Genomic DNA, 20961 nt, shown 5'->3' on the forward strand with positions numbered 1-20961 from the left:
GAGGTTTATTTATTAAAAAAAAAAAAAACAAGTGACACAACCAGTTAAATCAGCTTAAATAAAATTTGAATCAATTCTCGACCTTTCACTCCCTCTGCTAGCCTACCTGTCACAACTGCATCCATAATAACCTACCAATCCTATTAGTTTGTCAGACTTTAAGCAGCTATCTGATGAAGATAATTTGATGAGTTTAGTGGTACATAGGGAAGCAAACACGTAGTGCACAGTACTATCTACATGCTCACTGTTGATAGGAAGAAGAATTTAAGGTTGGCATTCCTGGCATAAAAAAAAAATAATGATGTTAAATTATATTAATTATAATATTTTGCTCATTCCTACCAGATGTAATACAGCAGGGATACTAGGTGTATGTTTTGTTGAGAATAAGGGAAAGGGTTCTGTATGAAAACAAGCCCATCAGTTGCTCTGTGCACGTACCAATTGCTCTGTGCACTTACCAGTTGCTTTTCCAGGTGTGTCGCACATGCGGGTCATGGATGCAGTGCTTGTCTGCCTGCTCGTCTAAGAAATCAAACATGTATTTGATGGCGAGAGGTAGGGCACTCCCTCTATGGGCTGTGCTGAAAATTGTCTCAAAGAGGTCATCAACAAATTTCTGTAAGGTGCCCTGTGGAGAATCACAAATAGACTCACAGTAAGGGATGTGTATGCACAAGGTATCACAGTATTGGCATCTATATACAAGAAGTAACAATCTCCCAAAAACACAAAGGAAATTAACTGCTCTGTATGAATGACCACTTGTTGTCTTTCTGCTGTGAGCGTGTCCATGGACTGTCCTTGTGCTTCTTATAGCAAATATCATTGTATCCTATTTTCATTCAGACTTGGTGATTGACGGTTCGTTTTACTTAAACTTGCAGTAGGGGTCATCTCTTGGATCATTGAAATCAGAGTACCTTAATCATTAAAATCTGAGTACCCAATCATTAAAATCAGAATACCCAAATCATTTATATCAGAGTACTCCAATCATTCAAATCAGTGGGAAAACATTTCTTATAAAAGCCATACAGTATTTGTAAAGTGGACAATCACCTCATGAAGCAGCATAACGGCTTTCTTCAGTCAGATCAATCATGAAATTAAGTGACTATTATTTTCATTAACAGTGCTGAAGCATGCTTATGTAGTCCTGATGATCATGTACAGTAGTCATCTTGAGTGGAACCCCAGAGATGCAAACACATGGGGAATTGAGGGCATTCATGAGACTGGAATGTATGCAACTCTGCAACTTATTTTCAATGATATGTGTCTGTTCTGTATAAAAGGTATGAATCTTTAACATTGGGAAAATAGTAAGGAAACAAAAAGAAAGGTAGAATCTAATCTTCATGTCATTTACAATAGCCTGTTTCCAGCTTCACTTGGTGTGTTTGGTTGACCAGTCAATTTGTAAGTTTGGGGTTCACAACTATACAGTAATACTGTACTATTTCAACTGCTCAAGTAAATACAGCATGCACCAGCACTGATTGGTAGACTGATTATACCACTATCAATGAGGTGCAGTGCCACCAATTTTGAAAGACCATGAGGTCATCACTTTCGAGACTACCCATTTAGACAAAATTGTGTGCTTCATATTAAAGGTGTTACCATTCTGCTGTCAAAGCCCAGCCCACACACTGTGGTGTCTTAAATTAAGCTTTCACCGTGAACAAATTAGAATCATCTGAACATTTCTACTAGTGTATATTTGTTACATGATGCACATTTAAAATCAACCTGTGCACATATAAACTGTTTTTAAGCCTCCTGTGTGTGGTAGGATTATTTCCAGCATTACTTTATTGAACATAATTTGATTTAACCTTCTCGCGTTCAAGGAAAGTCTAACCCATTTATAATAAAATAAACTGTATAATTCATTGCAAGCAACCAAGCAAGCGGTATAACACTGCCAGATGAAGTGCACGGCACTTACAAATAACACTATCGTATTCCATTCAAACAGCCTCAGGAAAAAATAAAAAATAAATCCTGTTAGCTGACAATCACAATAATTTTAGGGTGTCCCAGATTCTAGAAAGCTTATCTTTGCCACAAATTAAAAAAAAAAAAAAAAAGTATCCACCTCTGCTTCAGGCCAGCGCTGATATTAATAAAAATTCATGACACCTCTCATATGCTGGTTGGGCAACAAACAGCACTTCTCCTTGGAAAACACATATTTAAACTTAGTAAAAATGCCAGGCCATTTACCCAAATGAAGGAAATGCTTGCATGCACATAACGCCGAGATTCAAACCTGTCAGCCAAATCAAACTGGTGTAAAAAAAATTGCCCTCCTATAAAACGACACTGATGGATGCAATACGGAAGATAACACCATAAACAGAGGTTCTTAGTATTTATTGGTGGGGTGAAAGCCAAATGCTGTAAATTACATGGCTGTCAGGAAATCATTTTTCATGAAGAAATACTCTGGCAGATAAGCTGGTGATTTAGCTAAAACAATCTATCTAGGAGACATCTAGTGAGCATATTCATTTAAAAATAGTACACTTTTAAATGTGCAGACTCTTTAATGAGATTGTCCCTTTTGTGCTAGACATACACGTTTCAGTAAATACATATCGATGTAGTCATTTTATAACACACATCAAGATGAATGACAATTACCTGCAATCACTGGAAATCGCTTCAGTATTAAACATTAACAATTCAAAAGTCACAACTATGAGTGATGAATGCTTCAAATGTAAATCATCGAATCTGCATCATATAGCACAGATACCTATGACATATGATCAGGACAAAAAGAAAAAGTACTAAAAGCAATAAAGAACATGATCAAATGTATTAATGAGAAGAGGGTTGTATTTCAATTGAAATCCTGAAATTGACCTTTACTTTTACAGTCAGTTCATTGTTATGTGAGGGAACCGTTGTTGTCAGGTTCTACAGCTATATACTTGGCCTGAGCAAAATGTGTAATTTAAAGAGCCTACTACAAGACCAGTAAACACACCTTGGTGGCTAGGAGCCGTGTCAGATAAATCTCAGACACCATCTTGCTGCCTCTATCGCCTTCCTTTTGGTCTCCATGTTCATGGTTTTTGACCAGGTGCCACACTTTGACCCCACTCTCAAGATCAGGAGTAATCATTGGAGTACGTGAACGTAGGCTGTCAGGGCTGCCTGTGTACCGGATCACATTCTCTGTTGAAAGAAAAAAAGAAATACAAATAACTTTAACATTATTTCCACAGAATAATTATGTAAGACTGACATTCAAAAACTATTTCGGTTCTATTTACATGATTTAAACAGCAGCAGATCCCAGACTATTGAAAATAACTTAAATTGAACTATTTAAATACCAAACTAAGAGAACACAGGAAGAGACACAGATTTATATCACAATAAACTCTGACTATAAATGGTAATTGTGGAAGACTTGTACAGTAGAGCAAAATGCCTGTAGACTTTTTCACTGTTTTCTTTGAATAGACCCCACTGTCTTCACCTTCTGAAGAATAATGGTTTGAGATGTGGGAAAAAACAGGAGAATATCTTGTTTCATAACCTAAGAAAAAGATGGAAAAGAGTGCTAGAAATGTATTCTCTCTCACGTGGTAGGGCATGGGTTGTGCAGTATTTCTTCATGACACAGTAATTGCGCCTGACAAGACTTGCCAAGTGGAACAGTCGAGTGAAGAAAAACTCCATACGACTGCTGTCTCAGGTGAAAAACTGTTTGACATATTTTGTTATAGTTTTGATTAAAATGGAGTCCACTTTTTAGGATTCTCATTGTATGAGAGTTCAAAGGAGTCTGCTGCCTTTGTGTTTGAAGTGGTTTCTATTTGAAGTTAATTCCAAAGAAGCTGCAGATATGCAGTATGTTGGATACAATTTCTTCAAATGAATGATAAGATATTAATATTGCTGATAATTGTATCTGTGTACATTTGGTTATTTGGATTGAATGAAGGGATTCATGATGTCATAAATAAAGGAGATTTTTTATTTATCAGGGAGTGAGGAACAAGTCAATTTTCATTCCATTTTCATTACTCCTATTCTCTTCTTGTTATCTTTTCATGAAACATCATAATATGACCTCTTGGTCATTATGAACAATGTAAACATTTCGATGTATGACACAAACCCAAAACTTGATATTTGTTCCCCTAGGAACACTGTTACAAGTTGTGGTTACGTTCCTGACTCAGCCAGATAATATAGTTTTACAAAAATGACCCGTTCTGTTGTACTCATGCAAATATTTAATTAACTCTTTACACTCAGCCCGGTGATTACACGTATATTACTGAGACACCTACCTGGCTTGTTTAAAAGTACAGACTAGGGGCTTTCCAATGACAGATTCAGTGTTTGTATGTGGTACTCCTAGCAGGAAATACGATAGCCTGAAGTTAAGCCCTTCATCATGTGATAGAGTTAAAAAAAACAGCTACATGCATAACAAAAAACATAAAAACCGCTAGATTAAGTCAGGATAACCACAGCAGGTACTGCGGTTTGGACACCGAGCTGCGCACATGACGCATGGCTCGTGTCTTGCTGTGTCGTAAATGCTGTATCAATATCGTAAAGTCGAAGCAGGGTAATAATGCTAGAGAGTCGTAAGTGCTGTGCATTGTAAGTCTAGGAGTGTTTGTATATGTGTGTGTGTGTGTGTGGGGGGGGGGGGGGGGGGGGGGTGTTTGTGTGTGTATGTGTGTGAGATACCTTTCTAGTACAGTACAGTAAATGAATTCCCACTATCTCAGATGTAGAGTTATACGTCAAATGCGAATGTCTGTGTATGAGGGAATAGCAGCATGAGTAGAAGTGAACAGACAGAAGTCAACAGGTGGAAGTGTCGATATAACCCATACACAGTAATATTAATACAGAAGTCACAAAATCCAACTATAATGTATATGCTCATAACAACACTTAATTTAGTCCATTGGCATTTTCATTGAAATAAGGGAAAATCTAGATGAAGAGAATACAGTTACGTGATGTCACGGTTTGGAATTGACTTTGAAGCAGAAAAGGGATTCCAAGCTGGGCACCAGCTGTGATTAGATAATTGTGGTGTCAATTGGCCTACAGGACAGTATATTGCGTATAAAGCACATTAATGGGGCTTATTTGTGATGTGTTGTGGAATACAGCATGTGAACCTTGCACACAGATTAAGATCCTTAGCAGCCTATACTACATTTATATATGATTAACATAAGAACCATATTCTGCCTTTTCTTATAGGCTGCCACACAGGCTTACTTCACAGTTCTGTTCATTACAAAAGTGCTAATGTCTTTTGTTGCTGCCTTGAACGTTGCCTGCTCTATGGCTGTGCAGCTAATGCACACAGAGCAAAGTACATCAATAGACAGAGGTCATTATTAAGTGTAGACCATTCTATGGAAACCACAGGTTTTATGAAGTGAGAAAACACCCCATAAAGTGAACAACAAGGTAAAATATTCTGAACTCATATTAAAAACTACTTTTGATTTTAAAATGTTATCCCATTTACTTCTACTGTATGTGTTTGCAATATTTTAGTATTCTATACCACTTTGGATAACCTAATATATATATATATATATAATATATATATTAATATATATATATATATATATATATATATATATTATGCAAAGCAAAATCTAATTAAAGGAAATGTATACTGCCTTGAGCTATCAATACAGTGCTTGTATTTCTTGGCTCACCCTGTTGCTTATTAGTTTGTACTGAAATGATTCTTGCACACTAGCATCCAGATATTGTTCATTTTAATGAAATCAAACTACATTAAGGGTTAGGGGAGCTAGATATACCATAACCATGTTTAATTTCAAATTTCATAAATATTAGATTTGGATTCCAATTTATAAATCACTTCATACTCTAATGCTAACAAAAACTGTGCTTCCTTATGCAAAAAAATAAAATGAAAACCTGCACACTCACAGCATTTCTGAACATATTACGATTTTAGCGGGGAAAGGGCACATACCAATATGATTATCCGGAACATATTTTCAATTTTTGGGGGAAATTAGAGATGAACGTTTTAATATTGTTCACGATAGGTAAACAGCCAGACGGGCATGCAGCCATGCAGCCAGGTACAATAAACTGTTAAAACCCAGTATTGGATATTGATAAATGCAATACTGCTGTTTACTGAAGGGTTCAGACAAAATCTTATCTAAAACACTGTTTGTTTTGTTTGGGGGACCTTCAGAATGAAAAGCACAATCCTGTTATGTAACATTTTTAATTGAAATGCTGGCCCTGATGTTAAAAATTACCACCCCAGTGCTTATGTCACAAAGAAAACCACTGTAAGCTAAACTACATTAGATACAGTCACGCCTAATTAGGGTCTCAGGTGGGCTCTGTATTGCTGCCTCTGATGCCGGTTTTGTTCGATTCCCATTGCTCTGTGGATGTAGACTATCACCACCTCTTTCTGCATACTAATCAGACTTGATGTTCGTATACTAAAAGTGAGCCAAGTTACCAAAACATTTTTATCTAAGGGTCTGCAGTGTGGTTAATACTCACCAGTTTTATTGCTTGGGTGGTTGTTTCCATTGCCAGATTTTTTCATATTAAAATTGCGATCTATAATTTTTCAATGCTCAGGGAATGGTACGGTACTGTCTTGACCTTACGGTTCTATATAGAATATGTGGACTGTGTGCACATACTTTATATCACCATTCATGTGACAACCTGGAGGCAATATGCATCAGAATTGCAGATCCAAATGAAATGCTGAACTTAAAATTGCTTCCATCTGTCTACCTTACTTTACTATTGATTTTGTTTTCTGTGTGCTTTACAAATGGATATTTTAATAAGACTTTAACTGGTTTTAGCATGTGTAGGCACACTCACTCACTAACTCGCATCAAGTGAAACTGGAATCAGGCAGTGGCCACATCTCTCACTGCACTGTCACTGCTGCTGTTTCTTCTGTACTGCTGTAAATTGTTGCTTAGCAGCTGTCTTTCACTCCCTGTCTTTCTGGAGGACATCGGTGCCCCAGAGTTTTAAATCTTGCTGTCAAAAGAGTTTTTTGTAATTGATGTCGCTTGTGGCTTTTCTACCTGCTGAGTTAACTGTATTGAAACAAACATGTCATAAAAAAAGGAAAATGCAAATGTACCATATTTGCTGGCTGAGGTTCTGGAGACGGTGGAGTTGTTGACTGCGTTGTATGCTGTAACTTGTTTTGGAACAAGAGCCACCAATGAGCTATCTGGCACCTGTGGAGGCATATAAACAATTAAACTGAATTTTAAAAAAAGGAACACACCAGTTAAATGTTTTCTAGAGTAAACAACGTGTCAAGCTAAGGACACACATTTTCACAGGTTTTCTGTATGTTACAGTATGTTAACCATTAATCTAAGGGACAAGTAAATATTTTTAAAAGGTAATATGGGGCACTGAGGGGATATTGGTCATAACAGAATGCAGATCCCAGCATACAGCAAGAACGGTCTGAAGGATACAGTGCAATTAACCTTTTAACCATCAAGTACAGTTAATGGGGTAAATAAGGTTCAATATGTATTTTGATTTAATTAATATGCCACCAATTCTTTAATGTTTCACTTCAGCCTAAAAGTCTACTGAATGGCATAGTAAAATGGAGAGCTGCACCTGAGGTAATGAGGTAGACAGGTAAACAGCAAGGCTGTCTGATAATGCTTTGCCCTAGGATGCAACTAACCAGAAGGCAGGGAAGGAGAGGTCAGGGTGGAGGAAATGCACTCCTGACAGGTGGATGGTGCAGGAAATGTTAAATTAAATACATTGAGGTTGCTGTAATCAGAAAGTAACACCTCTAGAAATAAAGCAATGACGATAACAACAAATACAAGATTGCTGTCTTCAGGCTAGAGCACCAATGTTCCCAGCAGAAATTAAACATTTAATTATACATTGTGAGCTGTTGATAAGGGCTCTTGTACACTGTATTAGCATATTATTTAAATTGAAATAGTATATATAACCTAATAATCATGTACAAGTACATTAATATAGTACTGGCAGAATACAGTATAGGATGAGATATGAAATCCTCTGGCCCAATCCCTGAAACTTTGGTTAGACAACCAGCTCATATTTCTATTGATTTATGGAGATTTAAGAAAAGGCAAATGGCATTTTGTTAACACAAAAAATACAGTGTTGATAATAAGCCTTCAGAATATATAACAGCAGGAAAAAAAAGCTTGAACCCACCAATTTGCAATCTTGCTCAAAAACGCTAACAGTCTTTGAGTTGTTGATAGCTTTTTGTCAAGGATAACTCGCCCTCCCTAGCTGAAAATAATTAACTTCTGTCTTCATTATATCATCTCAGATTCCAATCAACTTCTAATCCGTTTTTCGTCTCTCCTCCACACTGACAGTCAACAGCATGACATTTAATTTACCGTTGGTGTGGACCCCCAGTCAAACCTCTCATTTAGAGGGCAGCGGCTTATCTCCCAAATTATTTGCACTTTAATGAACAGCAGAAGATTTTTATCAGGACCTGATTGGAAGTGATTCCAGAATGGACAATGCTGGCGGAGTGTGAGGCATTGTGGCTGATTGGCAGCTGAATGACAGGCTGGTCTTATCTCGCTCGTTGACAGTTTGCCAGTATGTTAGGCCTCTTATGTTTTGTCATTTCCTGGCCAGATACACAAATTTACTTTGTTTATCTGCTCCTCTCTGTTCTGTTAGCTTTCTGGTTCCTATCAGTCATTTCCCTTGTTTAAATGGTTCTGGAAGCTACGTGGCAGCAAAATCTATTAAAATGTCACCGGGTTATGATCTAAGATGTAATTGGGCACAGTCAAGTGAGGAATCTAAGCCAAAGCACATTTTTAGGCTAGCCAAGTGTCCATCTGTGTTTTTATGAGACTTGTGATGTACAGAGTTTACACTCAAATATAATTAAAACTGTAACATTTTAATAAACATATATATATATATATATATATATATATATATATATATATATATATATATATATATATATATATATATTTGTTAAAAGGCTAGAAAATCCCCAGTAGGTATTCTTGAAAATTAAAATGTAGGATTTAATCTTCCAAACAGTTCTAATATTTTTCTTTTGCTGTGCAGAAGTTTTGATATTGTATTTTAATAATGTTTGCCATTGTCAACCTTGTTTCATACACTCACACATATCTACTGCCTGTTTGGAGTACAACATCTTTGAACTCTCACTTTTTCTGTATGGTATCTGAGGAATGCAGTTAAACAATATTATGAATCCCAAGGCAGAAGATGAAGAGCGCTGGCTCAGAGGTGCAAGTAAAATTAAAGTTTCAATCCTGAATGTACTGTAGCATGGAAAGACTCTGGAAATGAACATGCAGTCTCAAATGGCTAGCCCATCTCAATGTCTTCAAAATCTAATTTTACATTCAACTTTAGATGTAGCATAATTCAAGACAAGGAGCTTGGGAATTTCAAAGAAATAGGTATAGCTTGCTTCAAGGGTCAAGAAACACTGGTATTTTCTTCTGCTTTTCTGTCAGATAACAGTGCTGAATCATAAGAAGGAGGTGATCACCAGGTGTAGAGCAGCCAGCAGCTGCTGCTGTCCAGCTTCTCCCAGTCTCAGTGCACTAGGTACTGGTGTGGGATTAACAGGGAGAAAACAAATCTTACATCCTTTTACTGAAATACAGCGTTATTTGCAGACTACTTGTTGCCACTTCAGCTGAAGAACTAGGAACCCTGCTCTTGTTATTGCCAGGGTCCGCATCTCTGGAAACTGGGCTCACCTGATAATGTGTCAGCATATTCAGTCTCTTCCAGTCATTCTCAATCTTGGTGGTGACATCTTCGTCTTGCAGGATAACTCTTGCTCCTCTCCCTTGGCGCCACTCTACAGGGCAAACATTTAAACCGGATGAGTAACATGGATTTAAAAAAAAAAAAAAAGAAAGAAATCACACTCTCTATTTTCACTGCAGTTCTGCATATCAATAAAACTATTATCTAAAGAAAAAGTTGCTTTTTTCCTTCCATCTGGAATGGATGCATTATGCTCACTGTAAACAACGAAAATGTGGGAAGACCATCTTTTCATTAAAACTGGTTAGGAAAGAAGAATGGTTTTTCATGCAGTTGGTTGGATGCACATTTAAACAAACAATAAAAAGGATTATAATAATCATTTCCTAGACTGAAAAAAAAGTGTTGATATATAAATGTTTAGTTCCATTGGTAGGCTCCCTCATATTAAAGATCTGTAATATTGTTAAAGAAAACCGACAACTAGACTTGAACAGTCTTATGAAAATCAACATCTATTTAATCCACCTACACAGACTTTAAAAAATCGTTTTTCAAATTATTCACGAGCTGAGCTTTGGGGATAGAGTAAATGATATTCAGGAATATTTGTAAAACATCTTTCCAATGAATATTTAACTGGTAGAAAAAGTCTGAAGATTCTCTTTGTTCTACAACAAAGAAAATTAAAAAATACACTGGTTTGCATCATAATAAGTCAACAACATATGATGCTTGTGATGAGGAACGGTTAACAACAACTGAATTGCCAGAGAGAAAAGGTGACCTCTGCAATGATATCAGGAAGATGAAATCTCTAGATTTCTCCTCACCTACTGTCCACTCTCATCACATCTCTGAGATTTCACTAAAGAATAAAAAACAAAGGACAGAAACACTCCAATACAATTTGTTCCATGACTGACTGGTAAAATCCTATTATTCTTATCTGTCCTTGCAATCAAGACCAGTATTGAATTTGAACTCTGGAGACTGCATGGAGCTCCATGTATGGAATGCAAAGCCCATTCTCATAGCATAAAGTACTTTTATTGTCTATGTTTGTTGTATTCCAGTCAATGCTTAAACCTTCAGGGCTGTACTGAAGACGGAAGACAAAACCCATTCTCAAATCATCAAAACAAACTGCCAAAAGCCTATAAAAACAGAATGTGTCAAAGGATAAATAATTACACAAAGCACAGAAAAATGTTAGAAACAGTATAACATTAAGATGCACTGGTGGAATCATACCTGCCCAATGAACAACTAGCATGCTTCAGTGACATTCAATGCCCACTGTGCACACTTAATCACTGGTACCATGGTGAATCATCATCATCATTCAGTGCTTTCTCTTCATACATGACCTATGTAACCTGTACAGGTTAATGATCAAGATATTTTGAAGTTCTTACCTAAGTCCATGTCAGCTGCTTTTTGTCTGTGGGAATAGGGCACATTCTTGTATATTGCATCGAGAATCTTCTCCTTGACCTGGGTGATGGTGTCACAGTTCAGGATTTTCACTGGAATCTCAGGACTTTTCTCATTATCAGGGTTTATGCAGTTCACAAGCTGAGGAGAACAGTTACAGAACCAGTTCAACATCAAAACTGGATAGTCATCAGTCTGTCTACCTCAGATGTAGGCCTGGCTTAACAAGTTATAAAAGTTTTGCTGGTATGCTGCTTATTACTGAATCTCTGATATTCCTAATAATTAAAAAAAAAAAAAAAAAAACTTTAAACACTATAAACTATAAACAGGGGCAGTAGAGTTAATTGTTTATACATACTAGACATAAATAAATAAAACTCATGACTTCGTCATTCCAGCAACCTGCCTCCTGTGACAAACATTGGCCAGCGTTAACATTGTAAAATCAATTCTCTCGTTAGATGTTAATTAAATTATCATAAAATCATCACCATAAAGCAGATAACACATTTGGGATGAGAACATTTGCATGACGAAGCAGAAACCAAAAAAAAAAAAAACCCAACAACAATACAAGAGAATTCTCTGCAGTCCAGACCAACATTCTGCAAGCTGAATGTGTAGCAGATAGCTTCAGTAGTTTCTGCAGTTGTACAGTAGTTGCTAATATTTAACATTTTTGGTGTTCTGTGCTGACATCTAGTTGGATACAAATTTTATAAATTGGAATGCCGTAACCAACAATATTTACTTAGTTCCTCACTTTTTTGTTTACTTTTTATTTCATTTAAATATATCATATAGCTGAAATGTTGCTCAACAGTCTAAAATGACAGCATTTGGATATAACATCAATGATTGTTCTGATGTCCCATGATAAAACACAAATCTAGGCTTTTTTTTTTTTTTTTTTTTTTTAAATCACTGCAAAGCAGTTAACAACCACTGTCATCTGTTTCTTGTGATCCATGAAATTATCCAATAAGAAATCTTGTTGCTGCCCCGATCTCTGAACTTACAAGTGTCTTGTAGTCTATTTGCTGTCTGATGAGCTTGTCTTCACTGAGTGAATACCGAGCCTCGCCGGTGATAGAGTCAATGGGTCCCTTCTCCATCTGCTGTTTGATTGCACAGAACAAAGAGAAGAGAGGCTCCCCTGCACATTCCTGCTTGACAAGAAAGGACAAGCATCACTTTACAACACTGTATGTACTGAACACCATCAAGTTATAAAAATTGAGGAAATGTAACTTTCTGCACACTTCAGACATTTTTAATTAGTATTATTTCATAACATGATAAAAACAAAGTAGCTTTACAGGTCTGGCACATGGCGAGTTGTAGATTTGTGTGTTCATACAAAAACCACATCAATAAGCATTTCACACTAATGCTGAACTATCAAGCCGATAAAATAACAATTTAGTTTTCTTTCCCTGTCTAATTCTCCTTCAGATTAGATAAACCTGACCCTCTGCTTTACTTTCATCTCACCCCCATCCTTTCAACAGCAAAATTCTAAACTGCAAAAGGCCAGCTTCCCTCAGTGTAAAACCTAAAGAAAACAAGTCAATAATCTGAAGAAATGTGGCACTTCCACAGCTTCTACACCTGTCTGCTGCTTAATTAGCTTATCTCAAAGTTGCATGTTGCTTCTTTGTGCCTGTCTATTCCCTCTTATCAGGTTGGTTTTTCCACTGTGGCAGGCGGAAAAGCAACTGACTGGAAAAGAGGACTATTATGGAGGCAGGAGCGCAAAGATTTTTTTTTTTATTGCTCGTACTCTTTCAGTGGATTCAGTGCTTAGTGAATCTGCAGGTACAGTGGAGCACAAAACTAATTTTGCTGACATTGAATGTTTTTGGAGGAGACAGCACAGACCCAGGGTCTTGCAGTATTTTAGAAGACTTGCAGGAAAGGTTGCACCTTGGTACCCGTGAGCCAACAAAGTAGTCTCGTCCAATAGCTAAAGAGAGAATGGCAAACTGTCTTAAATGGGTTGCAAGTCATAGGGATCATAACAATTGGTATGTTTGGCTGTGGTATATTTTTATGGCCCAAAATAGAGGGTCTTTCTGTTTCATAATAAATGCAATGGCCAATCTCCATTAGTATAATCCTTTTGTCATCAGGGTTTTCTTTATTTGCTGCTGTTCAGTAGAATTCAGCCACTGCTGCTGCCTATCCTTCCTGCTCCTAGAGCACTTTAGTGCAAAAGCCCACCTGATGATTACATTCACACTGCATCTTTCATCCAAAAGAAGAAAACATCACCAAACACAGAGAAGGAGGACTCTGAAGCCAGCAGCATCTACAGTCTCTAAATCAAGGCCATTCCCATTAAAGGTCCCATTATGAAGGGCGTGAAAAGTTTGCACCCTTTTTCTGAAGTCCATTTTAGGTATGACACTTTACTGTGGTAAAATGTATTAAAAGCACAGAAATATGGGAAAGCATAGTCAAACATGGTGACTCACTGGGGCAAAAAAAAAAGTTACCCGTGGCAAAGAAACGCTGATGCATAGTAGAAGCATGGAGAACTTCTGTGCAAATGTACAGTGGTACACTTTTAAGAGGACAGAACCTACTATGAATGTGATTCTAGTCATTGTCTCCTTTGGAGCACCATATCACTGCATGTATCATCTTCATACTCCACTGGGAACACTATGTAAGCTCACTCATGCTGTTGAAAAAAACACATAATACTGTAAACTGCTTTTTGAAACATCATCAGATATGTTCACTAGTCTGCTCGACGCCTGCTGGTTATAATGTTAGGCTCAGCTCTATTGTCTGCTGCAGCTGAAATGTCAACACAGCAGTTTGCATCTGATTACCTTGAGGAACTTGTACAACAGGAAGGTAAACCAGTTGGTCAGCATCTTCTCGGCAACAGATTCTGTCCTAAAAAAAAGGAGGATAAGATTAGGAATTAGGCAGGGAAAATGGTTTCTGGGTTGTGAAACACAGGCTTGTTACTATGGCACCTCTTCTGTCAGTGCCCATAGCATATAATTGCTAAGATTAATGTAGATCTAAAATTAACTCTACATGATCCATCCATTTTCAATTACTGGAACAGGCAAATGCTGGCAAGACCTTTTAAAAATATTTTATATTACCTTGATAATCATATAGGAGAGTATGTTTATATAAATATGCTGCCCTATTCACAAAATGCCATGTATTTATCTACACAGTTGCTCTTGAAATAGATCAATTTATTATTTAAACTTTGCTTTCTACATAATGTAAATTACCAAGTAGTAAATGATTAACAACATGTAAAGGTTTTCTAAGCCTAAGTAGGAACGACACAAACAATTTAGCCCTAAATTGTTTTATAGTTTTAGAACAAAGAAATATAATGTAGCTGGGAAAAGTGCATTTAATTTTCATAATTTCAATTTTATTTTAAAACACCTTATGCTACAATACAGCTACTAGCTATAGACATCAACCACATGTTAATCTGTGGAGCTATTCATAATCATTGCGCTTCCAGAAAGGAATATTGCAATGGGTCAGTGCTAGGGCATGTAAGACATGTGGTGCCAATTAAAACTGACACACAAGGTGCATTTGCAAAACACCTGAACTGGATTACGCTTTCTCTTCTCCTCATCCTATTTCAGATTGAACTCTTTTGATCTACGGTTCAACCGATCAGATCCTGTGCTGAATTAATAACTTAAAAGACAGGATTAAAACTATATTCAGTTGTATACAGGTATCCTGCTCCAACTGAACTTTCCCAATTAATCTCTGATTGCTTGTAATTTGGCAGTGGCTATCGCTGTGTCTGCACATCCCACAGTAAACAGTGGCTACTGAGATTTGTTTTTTTATTGAAAATAAAAATTCAAGATAAGGTTTCTACATTTCTACTGGTCCACAGGATTGATACACATGGCATTTTGCATTTTTGCACTTAATAAACCTTTACAAAATATAACCCCCCCAACTTCCCCCTCCCCACCTCCTTAATGCCCAGGTGGCTTTAAAAGGGTATCCTCCATTCCTCAAATGAAAACAAAAATAATTTTACAACTGCAGAAATGACAAATGCATATCAGGTTAGAGAAGTAGGTGCCATTGAAATGTTGAAAATGTGCCTCGATATATGAAACCCAAGTACGGTCTACAATAATCATGGTAAACCCAGCTGCTCTACTGGCATAAGGAATAGAGGTTTGATAAAGTGGAAGGTCTGAGGTGAACGTAATCAGCTAGAGAAGGTGACAGGATCAGAATAATAAGAGTGCAATTAAACTCTCCATGGCAGTGTAATAATTTGTAGCTTTACAGTTGACTTCTACTTCTGATGACCACATAAAGTGGTCGTTCAACAGCTCTGCTAGATAAAATAAGAGAAAATCAACAAGCTGTTACCGCTATTACCCATGTTGCTTTGTAACCTGTTTAAATACCTACGATTGATGAAGTGGATGTGAATTTGAATAACATGCCAGATGCATTCGTGGTTTTTTTTGGACTGTACCTTATTGATAATTGACCAAAAAACTAGAAAAGGAAAAAGCTAATCAACTATTTTCATTTAAAACTTAATATATAACAAGAGGAATCTCTGTGCCATTTACTTTCATATGTATTCCAAGTCATAAGAACATAAGAAAGTTTAGAAGTGAGAGGAGGCCATTTAGCCCAAATCTTGCTCGTTTGGTTGTTAGTAGTTTACTGATCCCAGAATCTCATCAAACAGCTTCTTGAAGGATCCCAGGGTATCAGCTTCATTACCAGGGAGTTGGTTCCAGACCTTCACAATTCTCTGTGTAAAAAAGTGCCTCCTATTTTCTTTTCTAAATGCCCCTTTATCTAATCTCCATTTGTGACCTTGGTCCTTGTTTCTTTTTTCAGGTCGAAAAAGTCTCCCCTGGGTCGACATTGTCAATACCTTTTACTATTGTGAATGTTTGAATCAGGTCACCGCATAGTCTTCTTAGTTCAAGACTGAATAGATTAAATTCTTTAAGTCTCCTCTCATATAAACAGTGGGACTCCTTCCAACATAATCTGGAAGATTTAGTAAACTAGTCTAAACAACAACATAAACTACTTTTAATTGGAAATTATTATAAGTGACAATTCCTTTTGAAAAAAAGAAAAAAATGAGTGCCGCAGATGGTTTTGGCATCGATAATGAAGAAGTCCAGCTGGTGTAGCCAAGCATGCATTCATCTATGAGCTGGAATGGGAGTTGACTTGCTGAAATGTGCTGCTACAGCCGAGAGATAAAAGTTATTGCTAATGGCATTTTATACATTCCCATTTTTATGAATTTTGCAATAAATTATTATGAACAGTACATATCATTATTATACTTATTTTGCATCTCTCTCTGACCTGCTTGCGTGGAGCTGGCCATGTTTTTGACCACGAGGCTATACTTTCTGATCACAGGGCTCAGAATCAATCAAGTCAAATTAAATACTTATGAAAGAGGCAAGGGGATGGTGCAAAGTTTTTTTTTTTAAAGAATGATAAAGTGTCTCCAGTAACAAGTCATGTTTTTGTTTGTGTGACAACAAGTGTTTAGTTCTGGGTTTCAAAGTTAAGGGTTGAATTAGAACTGGGCTTATCCAACATTCTTCAGGCTTCATTCAAATTCAGGAACTCAATACCACAATAGGGAATTCATGTTCAGCCATAATATCAGAGGGTTATGCTCCATTGCTGCCTGGCAGGGAACATCCATTTCAGTAGAACATGTAAATCTCTAACCTCTGTCGCAGACTCGCATCCTGCACTCCATGCGGAGCGTCTTTACCAGATGTGCCACTCTGGAGCCCTCTAATTTTTTTTGTGCCCATTGTTTTTAAGCAACCTTTATTTATGCAGCCATTTCAAAATATTTACATGACATTTTATTATTATTATTATTATTATTATTATTATTATTATTATTATTATTATTATTATTATTATTATTATTATTATTATATTTATATGTCATATTTTTCATTACCATACAGATTCTTAGATTAGGCTATTGTATTATTTTCTTTAGCCTGCTAACTGATATTCGTTAAGCTGAGATAAACAATACCTAGAATGCCCCACAACTATAGAAATTCATTTTGACAGCAAAAGATCATGACACTGAGACGCACAGTGCTTGCACAAATGCAGTATTCTGGGATCTTGTATGAATAATGGAACTGATTAAAGCTTAGGCCATCTCTCACCTATTTGTGTGACTTTTATAAGCATGTGTACTATAAAACTGACTTTTTTTGTCATTTTTACTTCAATAAGGACACACTATTTAGGTTCTTAATAGAATACTGAGTTGAGTATCTGAAAGGCATTCAACTAGATTGTCAATTAACTGAACCACTAACTGGTCTCAACAAAAAACACATTACATTCATTTGGGTTTCACAAGCTACAAATAATCATAACAAAGCTGTCTTTTCAAATCTCTGTCTTGTAAAACTACTAGAAGCACAATTTTAGGTTAAATTCTTATATTGTTTTCAAATATCAGTCATGTTTACCATGCTTTCCATTACTGACTGTTGACTGCTTTTTGTCCCTGTTTCTCTGATAGTCTCCTTACTACACTCCCCACCAACCCCCCACCCCCCCCACTTGCAAGTCTTGTTTACTACTTCAACTAAGTGAAATGATTAATCTTGCTATACCAACCCCTAATAATCACTTTCATCTAAAATGTCATTAAGTCACTTCTAATGAATAGAATATGTTTCTCGTCTGTTGTCTCGGAGGTGCCACGTTCCATTACCATGTCTATCAAGTCTATGCAAATTTCAACCTTCTGAAGACAGAGTAATAAGGAGCAATTTTAGATTATGTCACTAACTGAAGGGGGGGGGGGGGGGGGGGGTGGTCTTCAAGAGGGCCTCATGGGAGAGCAGAGGCTGACCTGTAAAATGCCTGTAAAAGGTGAACGAAAATATTATCTGGTAGAGCCTGTTTCTGTAAGAATGAAGACTGTTTAATTCATGTGCTGGCAAGAGTCTGGTCAAAATGTAATAGAGAGTAGATACATTATGAAGTAAGAACCAAAAAAGGAAATGAATCACTACCTTTATTTGTATAGTCTGCATTATTACTGCTTCAAAATAATACAATATATTGCAAGATGTTTAAATAATAAGAAAACCATTTCAATGGCACATTAACCTACTATCGCTTAGAGAGTTATAAAACTCTCGGCAGTGTTTACAAGAAGCATATTATACTTGACCTTTGCTGTATCCTGTGTTGTCTATTTTGCAGCATTATTTTTTTCAACATATTCCAGATTGTTTTGATATTTTTTATACACATATCACACTAAATCATAGGCGATTTGCTTTTAAAAAAAAAAAACTCTCAGGAACGTTCGTCAGAAGAAAGATTTTTCTTCTAAAGATCGCAGCGCATCCAGTTCCTGCTCCCCCTTGCAATAATGCTGGTGCGCTGAAATCAGTGATATCGTGTGGGAACAGGAAACCAGCATTGTTGCAGGAGGGATCCTGATCTGGGTACACTATGATCCTCAGAAGATATGCCTATTTTTTTCTCCTGACAAACACTCCAGAGCACAGGTTGAAAAATGTATTGCCCAGTTAATTTATGACCCATGATGTGTGATTATTTCAAGAGTCGGCAATATGTTTTAAAAAGGTAATGTAATTCGTTTGTTGTAAACTTTGCAGCATCTCGATAGTGAACAGAGTTTAAAATACCTTTCTATAATAAAGTAGGAAGTCTTTTATACCGTTAGAGCAGAAGATCACATAAACCAAAAAGCACAGTTAAGAACCACTCCTTTCTAATAAAAAGATACCAGTAATACTGTAGTAAAAATCCCCACAGAAAGGATACTGACAGTATATGGATCTCATATTATTTAGATTTTTCAAAAAATACTTTTTATTAGTTAATAATAAGGAGAGTTTTTTGGTAAAGGGACACGGACTCGAAAGGAAAAAAAAAAAAATTGTATGTCACTATACTACAGTGTCAGGGTTATAAGGGTTGCATTACACATTGCACAGGTAGGCACTAGATTGGAATGCCCCTCACATCTGTAGAAAATCTTGACAGAAATCTAATCATATGCGAACACCATGCTAACAAGATGTCAGTGGCTGTTCCCCAGTGGTGCTAACATGGGACAACAGACAGTGAGATATAAGGTTGATGGAAATGACTTTCTTTTAACACAGGAAGATTTTTTTGCGTAAAGTGTGAAATCACTCTCAACAGCAACTAACTTTCCAGAAAGACTTCCCTTGTATATTGGATTAGTTTAGTGGTCTGCTTAGTTTAGCGCTCTGATAGACACAATTGATAGACTTAAATCCTGAGTTAGTAATAGATTTCATACTGTCATAATATTTTACAGTAAAAATCACCTATTTTTTGTTAGTTTCCTAATTAAACAGCACAATATTACAGTGATGAACTGAGACAGGGGCACTATTGTACAAGCTTACCCTCAGGTTAATGGCCTTTTTATATCTGGTTTAGACCTTCTGGAGGTCAAAATCTTCTCCATCATTGAAGACGTCATTCCCCAAACTAAGTTAAATTAAATTACAAATCAAACCAAGCTTTGAACCCTTGAGGGGCAGACACACTACGACGTAACACGTCAACTTTCTGTCCTTAAAAACAGATTCCAATAGCTTAACTTCATCTGGCCAGCAAAGTAGCAAGATGTAAAGAACCAACGCAGACAAAGCTTCTTACCTCCGGAGAAGCAGTTTGGGATGGTTTTTACTCTCCAGGTTCTTGTCGATGAGGTCTGACAGCAGCTGCTTCAGCACATCTGTGGCGTACTCCAGTTTACTCTGCAGAACTGTCATGATCAGCGAAGCGACGTTCCCCCGATCCCGCATGGAAAAACTGCGCTGGGACTCCAGGGTGCGGATAAATGACAAGAGAAACACCTTGTTGTTGATGAGCTGGCCAAACAGTTTCAGTCCCTTTTCCACCTGCTCCTGTCTGTATCCAGGAACCTGCAATCAAATTACTCCAGTTAATGTGCATTCCTAAAGCTCTTGCTTTTTGGAAATTCATATAAAGCACATCATCTGCTGTTCTTTGATGAAACAGCACCTTCCAATTATGACTTTGTAAGTTGATATGCCAAGAGAAATAAACAAGTATCAAGTAAAGCACAGTTTAGAATGGCAAAGTGAGTTCCTCAAATATGCTTTTCTTTCATAACTGTATGAATACAGTATCAGTAACAAACAAACATTAATAAACAATGATCCTTCCTATACTTTCTACATATCTCATTGTTGACAATCATTTAAATTAGCTATAATTGTCTAAATGCAATATATAACTATCAAAGAAGCTTTTCACTTGCTTCTCAGCAATCTTTACTTAGACAGCTGGTCAGGCTGCTTTAAAAAAAAAAAAAAAAAATCACCTCAATCTCATATAAATGAATGTAACTTTTTGAAAAAAGATTATTTAATCTCAATAGATGTTCTTCACAAACTAATTTGAGTTACTTGTATGCTGTCATTTTGTTAATTATCACAAAGCTCATTGTGAGTTTAAAGCTGTTCATTTGGAAGATGCCAAACAGGCTTTACCTTCAGTAGGTCACGTAGACGGTGCTTTAAATTACTCAAGTGTTAATTCTGTGTACAAAGCCCAAAGGTAAACCTATGGCATTTTTAATTTGACAAA

At 36.7% G+C, this 20961-nt stretch overlaps 1 protein-coding gene across 2 annotated transcripts in view; it reads right to left on the reverse strand.

The window, feature by feature from the left end:
* The window catches only part of plxna4 (plexin A4), a 242437-nt gene that overhangs the window by 17228 nt on the left and 204248 nt on the right, over positions 1-20961 (reverse strand). For both annotated transcript variants that reach the window (XM_041257784.1, XM_041257783.1), the window contains exons 22-29: positions 20005-20273; positions 14118-14184; positions 12297-12443; positions 11256-11415; positions 9825-9928; positions 7178-7277; positions 3005-3195; positions 465-634 (exon numbers count right to left, since the gene is read on the reverse strand). In XM_041257784.1, coding sequence (XP_041113718.1) covers positions 465-634; positions 3005-3195; positions 7178-7277; positions 9825-9928; positions 11256-11415; positions 12297-12443; positions 14118-14184; positions 20005-20273 — 1208 coding nt within the window. The remainder of the gene's footprint in view (positions 1-464; positions 635-3004; positions 3196-7177; positions 7278-9824; positions 9929-11255; positions 11416-12296; positions 12444-14117; positions 14185-20004; positions 20274-20961) is intronic.

The sequence above is a fragment of the Polyodon spathula genome, chromosome 8, assembly GCF_017654505.1.
Source record: "Polyodon spathula isolate WHYD16114869_AA chromosome 8, ASM1765450v1, whole genome shotgun sequence".
Lineage (NCBI taxonomy): Eukaryota > Metazoa > Chordata > Actinopteri > Acipenseriformes > Polyodontidae > Polyodon > Polyodon spathula.